This window comes from Merops nubicus, unplaced genomic scaffold (genome assembly GCF_000691845.1).
Source record: "Merops nubicus isolate BGI_N331 unplaced genomic scaffold, ASM69184v1 scaffold23941, whole genome shotgun sequence".
NCBI lineage: Eukaryota > Metazoa > Chordata > Aves > Coraciiformes > Meropidae > Merops > Merops nubicus.
This window is the reverse complement of record NW_008590586.1, coordinates 412-10,387: the sequence shown is the minus strand read 5'-3', so window position 1 is coordinate 10,387 and position 9,976 is coordinate 412. Positions and strand designations below refer to the sequence as shown.

Genomic DNA, 9,976 nt, shown 5'->3' with positions numbered 1-9,976 from the left:
CCTGCTGAAGTGGAGGAGTCCTTCTGTATTCCTTGAGGGTGGGGAAAGGTCCTGGTGATAGCAAAGAGAGTTTAGCTTGAGTTTGAGGGACTTTGCCTTGGGTGCTGCCAGAACTCAGGACTAAAAATACGTGCAAGTGGTTTATGGCAGAAGACAGGAACCCTTTGCCTCTTGTCCTTTTGGTCCTTTGTTTTCCAGTGCTTCTTACCCTCTCCTTCACCTTTCCCCTTCTCCTCTTCCTTTTCCTCTCTCTTTATACAGTCTCCTCTTTCCTGCTCTTGTTCTTTTTCCTTTCTTTTCTGCGTAACAGTTAGAAGGTGACACTTGAAATTCATGTAGCCCACACACTTGTGTAAAAGAGCAGCAGAGATGCTCTGGCCTACAGAAGGCACTGGTGGAACCTCATAGATTCTAGATATATTGGTGCTTAGACACTTCTCCCTGTAACTTCACCACTGGGGAGTGAGGCTAAACCTGTTCATCTGGATTTTTGGCTTCCTTTCCCTTTGTTTTGTTTTCTTTTCTTTGGGTACCTTCTCCCCTCTTCCTTGCTGCCTTCTGATCTGGTTTCACACTGGTTTTGCCCTTCAGGCCTGTGGATTTGCCTTCCCAGTTATCCATGTCACAGTGTCCCAGGAGAGATCACCAAGAGCACCTTGTAACTTGGCTGCTCCCAGTGACTGCTGCAACCACTGTAGACACCAGTGATCACTAGTTCAGCCACTTTACAGTAAAGCCTAGACAGGGTCTTGCTTATGAAAATGATAATTTTTTGCACCTAACAAACCTGGCATTTAAAGTATGACTGTTGCAGTATAGAGCACAAATGAACGTGAGCCATGAGGTGGTTTGTTCCTTGCCCTGCTTACTGGCTAAACTCTGCTTTCATTTGTGCCTGTTATTTCCAGTAACTCAGAATCTGGCTTAATGAATTAAGAAACTGATTTGTGAGCCCCAACCCAAAATCTTCTTATAGCTGTGAACCACAAAACCGATACCACATTTCTTAAAGAGCCATGAGTAGGAGACGTTTGGGAAGAGGTCTGCAGGTGGAAGACAGCAGTAGATCCCAAACGTTCCACTGCAAGATGGCACCAGGCAGAGACTTTGGTTGTCTCCCAGGATGATGCATCAGTGGCCTCTGATGGGTCATTTTTTGTTTTCTAGCTGGGGTTTGGATAGTCCTTGCATCACTGCTGCTCAGGTGACATTACCCCAGCCTGGGAGGGTCAGCACAGTCTGATCCTATTGAAACCCCACCCCAGCAGGGAGAGAACTGTCCCTTCACTGGTGCTGTGTGCTCTTCCCTTTCAGTGGGCGTTTGGGGTGACCATGTGGGAGATTGTGACCCGAGGGCAGACCCCTTATGCTGGCATTGAGAATGCAGAAATCTACAACTACCTCATCAGCGGGAACAGGCTGAAGCAGCCGCCGGAGTGCCTGGAAGACGTGTGAGTACTCCCTCACCCTGCTGACACGTGCTTCCTCGAGATGTTTGGCTGGCTGGAAGGAAACAGGGGCAGCTGGCTGGGATGCAGATCTCAGTCTATCCACTTGCCAGTACACAGAGCCATTCACTAGAAAGTCTCTGTGTTAGCTACCAGATACTCTGCTGGCAGAGGTCCCTGGAACCTGTGGCAGCTCCGTGAGCAGCTAACTTGGCTCAAGGGTTTTAATAGTGTCAACAATAGCAGCTCCTGGCTTTGTGGAAACTCTGTGTTTCCAGAAACTCACTGCTTCCTACCTGCTTGGGCTGGCATCTGAGAAAAGAGATGAGTTTTATGGCACACTCAGAAGGCCGATCAGAAAACCAGTCTGGCAAGACTATGAGGAAACTGGACTGCAGAGGCAGTGGCCTCCATGTGTCTTTGAAAGCTTGGCACAGTTTTGAAAATTAGATCTACTGCTGTCACAGAAACAGCAGGATGAGAGAGAAGAGAGCAGATAAGAGGACCTAAGGTTCTACAGATCAAGTATCTACCTTATACTGTAGGAAACAAACCCAGGACAGTCTTGCAGATACTAGTTTCAGACATTTTCAGACCTGCAGGGAGGACTCAGGCAGCTCACAGGGGAGCAGGCAGCCACACACTACAGCCTGTGCTCCTGCCTTAGTTCCGAGGCCAAGGCACCTTGGTTATTACTGGCCAGCAGGTTACTTGAAATGTTTGCTCTGGAACCCTTGGTCCATGGGTGGTAGCTGGAGTTTCCTGGAGTCAGCACACGGGCCCAAGGTCCCCCAGGGAGTATCATCATAACCTCTGCCAGGGTAACAGCTTTCCTAGTCCAGGCAAAGTGAAATCATTTCACTGAGTGCCCAAGCAAGTCTGTTTTCTGTGTTTCATGCCCACAGCAAAGTGCAACTATGAGCACTGACTTTAGTGGTCTTTTCAGCCCATTCCTTGTGTGTAAAACAGACAGCATGAAGTCCTCTTTCCTCCTTTTTCCCTCCTGCTCTGATGGTGGATTATTTCATATGGTTCCCTTTCTCCAGCCTTTTTTCCACATAGGGAATAATCTGTACTCTTGTTATTAGAGCTGTGCACTTTTATCTTCTTGGCTGTTTATTTTAACTCTTTCTGAGTTTAAATGAAAACATTGTTGTACCACTGCTTAAATTCATTACTTGTCTGCATTTTGACTGCTGTGAGTAGCTTTGGTTCCAAGTTGTGGAGCTCATGGGCATAGGATGTCACAGATGCCAAAAGCAGAGAAGAGGTTCAAAAATCTGCTAGGCATTGAAGAAAAATCAATCAAAACTGACAGCCTCCATTTCAAGAGGCCCTTGAGCTACAGGTTACTGAGACCTGAGGGAATATACCAGAAAGATGTCACTGAATGCTCTCCCTCAGCTTATGTGCTTTCCCCAAGTGCCACTGTTGGAGGCAGGGTGCTGGGGCAGATGGACTTGTGGGCTGATTCAATACACCCAGTAGTTTTCTACCTTTTTTTTCAAATGAATTTCTTCTGTTTGCCAGCAAGAGTAAAAGAAAGTATTTCATTTGGTGCCACAGCATAGGAAGTTGCAATTTTATCAGGAGCATTTGGAGTTATTTGTACTGTTTGTGAGGGACATACATCAGGATTAAGACAACTGAACCACAGAAGCTTTCTGTAAAACAAGCGTGAGATGAAAAACACTCTTGTAAAGCTGATAGCGAGCAAGGGACACAAGAAGTGAAATAAAAGCCATGGTGAAAGGCTTTATTTCCCAGGAAAAGCCATATCAGATTTTTTTCCCTTTCGGAGTCGCACTGAGGTTTGTTTGTCTGGGTGTGTTTTGGTGCCAGCACTGTGCTTTGTTCCTGTTCCCTGCAGAGCTGGCAACAATAACGCCCCAGGGTGCAGCTGCCAGTCCTGGGAGGGGTTGGGGGGGAGGACAATGGCTCCAGCCCCGTGGGCAACAGCCCCGTGGGCTCCCGAGGTCCCCTCGTGCTGGTCCCCGGGCAACCGCAGCGCCTGTGGCTGGCATTTGACCAGTGCAGGATGCGGCCCAAAGCCGGGAAGCACCGAGAGCATCTTGGTGCTGCCTCTGGAGCAGAAGGGCTGTTTCAGCAGCCCTCTCCCAGCAGAGAAACTATTCTCCCTGGCCCTCCAAACAAGCCCACCAGGACTTTTCCAGTCCCCCTGGCAACCTGTCGGGCAGCACCAGCACCACACCTCGGTTATGCCGGGAGCGCCGAGCTAACGACATGTGGAAGAAGTATCCTGGAGAGAACTTGCACCTCCCGCAGCTGGATCTCTGTTTTCTTTCTTCCTGTGTTTTATCTGCTCCTGAACTAGAATTTGGAGGGGTGGCCTCAGCTGTGACAGAGGTTGTCAGGATTTTGTGAATAAATTCAAAAGCTATTACCAAGCAGTGTCATACTCATGGTCCTATTCTAGTTCTCCAGAGACAGTGGAGTGAGGCTCTTACTGAGAAGTTCAGCATTCTTCAACAGGGTTTTTGGGGTTTATGGCACTGTCCAAATAATTATTTTGACCAAAATGAGAATGCCCTTGAAAACGGGAAGGGGCAAGGAATTTGATCCGTAACGGGTGCCCACGTGCTGTCACCAAAGTTGACAGGTTTTGGGGAAGGTGTCTGTGCTCAGAGCCCCTGTTTGGAGGTGCAGGGGGTGGCTGCTTTGCTTCTCAGTGCTCTCGTCTCCTTCTCTTTTGCAGCTACGATCTCATGTGCAGATGTTGGCATCCTGAGCCCAAGCTACGCCCCAGCTTTGGCGTGCTCCGGTCCCAGCTGGAAATGATCCGCGGGAGGATGTCCACCCTCTCTTCCAGCCAAGATCCTCTCTATGTCAACATTGGGAGGGACAAAGAGGCGTCTGGGAGTGACCCTTCACTGCACGCCCCCTTCGGAAACACGGACGGTGACGCCCGCCGCCGTCACAAGTGACTATCGCTACATCATGAGCCCCTTGTGCCTTGGAGATGATGCCGAGGGTGAAAGGCATCCAGATGGGCAGGAAGGGGAGGACAAAAGCCTTCTGTATGAGCTGGAGACAGAAGGAGAGAAGAGCTGTTAGCCTGTACATAGCGGTGGCGTTCTGCTTCCCCGGGACGGGACGTGTGCAGCCGCGGTGCCCTGTCGCCTGGGGCTCGGTGCCGGACCTGCCGTGGCTTTGGACAGCACTGGCCACGGTTCTTGGGCAGCTGTTGGAGCTTTCACCACCTGCTGCAGTGGTGGACAGCTTGGAAGGACAGTGACCCCAAAAAACCCCTTGGATTGGGGGGAGGGGGGCAGTGGGGTTAGAGGTTTGTCACATCCCGCTGAAAGGAGTTCAAAGCTAAGGTGGACAGTCAAGAGTCTGTGCTCTGCTCCTTCCCACGGAGTGCTGGAGCAGAGCTGGATACACCTTCTGTTCAGTCAGTGCTCGCTCTCGTGTAGATGTTGTCTTTGATCCTGGCTGCGTGACTTTGGGACTGGTACCTCTGAAAACACTAGTGGGTATCTAATCTACACTCTCCTTCAGGACAAGAGGGCAAAATTCCCCTTGTGTTCACTCAGCAGTACTGCCTAGACTTGTTGCCTACCTCAGTGGTTCTCAGACTGATCTGCAGATCTGCTCCTACCCAGCACTCAGTTTGAACGTCTGGCTTATTTCATGCAGTGACATTTGCTGCTTCCTCAGTCCGAGGGTCTTTTAAGAGTTTCAGAATTTTTGCTGAGCAGTGACATTAGAAACAAATGAAAATCCAGCATCCCTCTTCACCCCACGTAACTCTTTTACGTCTCACTTTTTCTTCTGTTTGATGCCGATTGGGGCCTGACCAGACTTGCAGCTGGCATTGACATCTGAAGGGAGGAAGAGCAGCTGGCATGTGTGAAGACAGCATCCAACTTCAAAGGGATGGAGAGGAAACAGTGTAGAGAGGACTTAACAGCAAAATGGGGAAATGGTGCCAATTAATGCAAAGTGCTGCCCTCTGGGAGAGGAAGGAGACAGCTTAGATACAGAATGGCAGGCTTGCTTCAGTTTCAGTGGGAGCAGGATTCAGCACTTGCTTTAAAACAGGATTTGTTTCATCTTTCTCTTTAACAGTCCTATGGCTTTTTCAGATAACCAAGTGCTGTAGCTGCTCCAGTGAAGGTGTGAAATTGATTTGGGGATGGTGTGTGTGTGTTGGGGGCAAGGGATCAACTGGGAGACCTCTTTCTGGAATCCTCATGAAAAAAAGCTTGAGAACCACTGGCCTTCCTCTTTAGGAGGTCTTCTGGCACACTGTAAAAGTCACATCAGAACATAGACTAGCATCACATCACTGCAGCCTTCCAGAGAGGGCAAAACTGAATGGTTTTGCTCTCCAGGTTTGGTTTTGTTTTCTAGTCAGCATGTCTCACTCGCTATAACTGCAAGTGCTTGTGTGGTTCTTCATAATTTAATATTTTACTGTAAATCAGCATTTGTTTTGTGCAGTGATTCCCAGCAAGGAAGTGCAGTTGCATCTTGCTCTACTTATCCTACATATTTGCTAGATCTTAATTTTTTTCTTTATTTCCAATGCGCTGATAACTCGGCAGGATCCCAAGACTTAGGACTCCATGTTGCTCCTCCTCAGAAATGAATGCAACAAATGTCATCACACGCCGAGCTGGCAAAGGTGGGACCAATAAGTGACATGAGTTTGTGGGCTCGGTATCAGAACACTCCAGAACACATCACACCTGATGCCCAGGATTTGCTTATCATAAAGTTCGGGGCTAACTACAAAATTCAGGTCCCGTTTCATCCCTTAGTGAGAACACTTCCTAGGGAAGGAGAATTTCAGCCTGGGTCTTGGGCATGGGTCCTTTCTGTACAGTTTCCTATTGCACAGATGTCTCCAGAAGTTCAGGATGGTTTCTCCATGACAGATAGAAACTGCACCATCTTATACCCCGAGTGGTACAGGGTTTTCTCTTCCTTTAGCTGGAACACTGTAAGTGCAGGTGAGAAGATAACACCTAACAAAGGGTAGTGAGAACCTGTGCAGTGAGGGCAGAAGGCTACGCTCCCTGCAGCTGCCTGGGAAGCGCAGATGTACATAGAGACTGTAATTTTGGGAAGCATGTCTTTTAGTTTTTATGCCTTTTTTAATAATAAAACATGTACTGTGTCTGAGTGCCAGCCTCTTCCCTGGGCCCGAGGTGGTGGTGATGCTCGCTTAGCGGGGGGGTCATAGCAAATGTGTCAGCCCCAGCTGAAAGCTGGCCTCCTGCCTTCACCCAGCAGCTTAGCTGCTTCTTGGAGGCACAGAACGTTTGGCCTCCCCAGCTGGCAGTTACACTGCATTGCTCCCATGCTGTCCGGGCTGAAATCTGAGGGGCACGGGCCAGTGGTTTCATAAAGAGACGGGCGCTGTGGCCACCCCTGTGCGGGAGCCTGGCCCAGCCCTTACTGGGATGGGCTGAATCCTAACTGGGACTGCAAAACCTCTGAATCTGTTCCTCCCTGAAAACTGGCATCTGCACCCATCCAACTGCTGGCAGTGCTCTCTGTGGAAGAGAGGTTTGGAGGCGGAGGGTGAGATTCAGCTGCTGAGTCAAATGTTCCAAGCGCAACATGAAAGAGCTCCTGGATTCCCAGCTGGGAGAGAAGAAGAGGTGAACCTCGTGCTTTGCTCCTGCAGCGGCAGGCAGCCCGGCGCACGCCCTCTGCCTGCCAGCTCACAGAGAGAGGCAGAGCCGTGGCAAACGGTTGGAGTGCTCACCCCCATCTGCAATGCAGGAAAACCGACTCCCGAGGCAGGAAGCGGCCGCTTTGGTTAATATTTTAAGGTTCCATCACCCAGTGATGTCCCTTGGACCTGGTTCAAACGATGACTGAATCATCTCGTGCGCCAGCCTGGTCAGAGCAGGTAGAAGTGAAGCTGTGTTGTGGGTGGGAGAAGTGACACCAGAAGAAGAGCTAGTGAGAAAAGAGGGAGGGAAGGCGATTTTTAAAATGGGGACAGATGGGATGAGTCGTGAGGATGGCAAACAAGGGAGTCGGAAAGCAGAGATGGGGAATTTTAGAGATGAAATCCCAGAAGAGAGAAGGCATTGCTGCAGCTGGGACCAGGCAGGGGTCTGAGGTGGGGCTGGCTCTGTTTTGGTGAAGGATGAGATGCTCTGGTCCAGCCCAAGTGCCCTGCGGTGTGTCACCCTTAAACGGTGAAGAGGCTGCAAGCAGCTGGCCTGGCTCTGCATCTGCTCAGTGATGCTGTGACCCTGGCCCCAGGGAAGCTTTAGCTGAACAGTTCTGATTTAGGCACTGATCTAGCACACTGCTTTCCTAACTAAACCACACGTTTTCCCAATAACCATGCTTTTATTCCACCCCCACGGTACAACAGTGCAGTCCCTTCCATCCTTCCAAGCAGCAGCCCTTGCACCATCCCTTGCTTGGCACAGCTGAGGGGCACTGCCCTTTCCTACTGAAGCAGCCTCTGTCCCACACCAACAAGCCTGATCACACTCCTCTTCCATCTACATGTCTCTGGGGTGAGGGTCTCCTCCTTCCTGACTTGGGCTCGAGCTGCTTGGGGCCGTTGCCAGCTCAGCTGTGAGGCAGTGTGACCCCACGGTGCCCAGCAAGGACACAGCAGAAGCTCAGCACCATCTCAGCTGACCAGAGAAAGGAGCTGTATTTGCACAAAGGTGTTTTCCTCACTTACAGTCTACTTTGCTGTATTCATTGTCTCCTGATGCTCAACAGCCACCACATTTTGCAAATTCTCATATTTTTTTACCAGGGATTTCTCTGGTGGCCCCTCATACAGAGTCCTCATTTTATTGTTATTTAACACCCATTATTCTCCCTCACAATAACAAGTTGTTGTGCAAACACTGGGAGTGAAGGAAGCCTGATCTCCTGTGATTTGCCTCCCATAGGTGACTGCAAGGCCCAGGTGAAGCTTGCCCCTGGCTAAGCTACTTCCAAGATCTTTTCCCATGGTGGAGTCTCTGGTGCCCAATAAGAAGCAACTGAACTTCCATCTGCGGTGGAGGTACCGACGTGGCACTAACAGAGTCTGCCACACAGAGCTTGTTTTCAGAAAACTTGTAGGAACTTAATTATCCTTCAGACCTCACTCTTACCATCACATTTAGCTGAAATGAAGCGGTGGATTCAAAAGCTATTAGGGCCAACACGTGCAGCTGGTGATCAGGAAGCCTTGTTACCATGGGAAACGGAGCTAAAAATCAATTACTTCGTCCAAGATCAGGAAAGACCGACAGACGTGGGTTTGGATTGCATTTGCTCTGTCATATCAAAGGAACTTGGCGTCAGTATGAATCAGATCTCAGTCACTGCACTGAGGTCCAGTGACAAAACAAAGACGATCGACTCCTCGCTTGCTGATTACTCTGTGGATCCTCCAGCCTGAGGCACACCAAGCCAAGCCATTCCCAGATGCTGGTGAAAAGGAACATCTCCTGGTCACGTTTGACAATAGGATGGAAATTAGGAGGCTGGTATTTCAGTGGCACAGTTTCTGGCTCCCACCAAGCCCAGCTTCCCAGGCGGGTGCTCCAACGAGCCACCAACCACAGTGTGGAAAGTATCTAAACAGCGTTTGTTTCTTCCAGTTTCTTTTCCCTGGCTTAAAATAGAACTGAAATAAATGTTTGACCTCAGGAAATAGATGGCACCTGTTGATTTAAGCTTTGTTGAGTTCAGTAGGGATTTTATGGGTTGGGACTAGTTTCCAGAAGAGTCTTTCAAGGAGCTGGCTCTTGCCAGCTTGTGGTGTGAGGAAGCAGGAATTCATGAAGGGGAAGGAGGGTTTGCGTGCATAAACGATCTAATTTGGAACATAAGATACTGCACTACATGCTGATAAACACACCACCAGTAAAAGTGACAAAAAAGGGGGAGCCAAGAGAAATGTTGCACTGGAGAGAAGCAAGCTCTGCACGCCGCAGCGCGGCAGTGAGTGCAGCGGATCCAGAAGGTCACTGCTCTCTGAGTTAATATAATAAACAATGATCCTGGCTGCCACCCTGTCATTGCCAGAGCTGCGTGGGAGACTGCTGCTGCCTCTTTACTTCTGGTCTGCCAGCGAATGCCTCTGCAGCAGCCTCTTTTGCTTGTGCAACGTGTGTAGCTGGAGCAAGGAGCCCTTTGGTCACTTGCTGCTGCTTCTTGTTTCTTCTAATTAAATTACCTTAAAAGAAGCTAAAAAACCTAAGGTTCATGTTGCTAGATAATGTAAAGCAGCATGGCTCCACAGACATCATGTAAGGTTCAGATCTAATGAATATCTTTCATGGTATTACTTGTCTGCATTATCCCTCCTCTGGCACAAAGATATACAAAGAGAAACGGGAGCAGAAGTATCTTGCAGGCTTGTGGCTGGGCATGCAAGGAGGGACTGAGCTTTAACAGCCTTGTGGTGCCCCTGAACCTTGTACCCATGCTGCAGGCTGGAAGGGCAAAGGAAGAGGCAGCCTTGGGGGCTACGCAGGGGACCCAAGCTGCACCCCAGAACAAAGCAGGCACTTGGCTGTTGACAG

The 9,976-nt window shown here is 49.6% G+C and overlaps 1 protein-coding gene across 1 annotated transcript in view; it reads left to right on the top strand.

The window, feature by feature from the left end:
* Positions 1-4,665, top strand: part of LOC103782252 (tyrosine-protein kinase receptor TYRO3-like) — a gene marked incomplete at its 5' end in the record, with an annotated part of 17,674 nt that extends 13,009 nt beyond the window's left edge. Inside the window, 3 exon segments of the mRNA XM_008950007.1 lie at positions 1,315-1,451; positions 4,165-4,371; positions 4,373-4,665. Coding sequence (XP_008948255.1) covers positions 1,315-1,451; positions 4,165-4,371; positions 4,373-4,523 — 495 coding nt within the window.
* Positions 4,666-9,976: the final 5,311 nt, after the last annotated feature.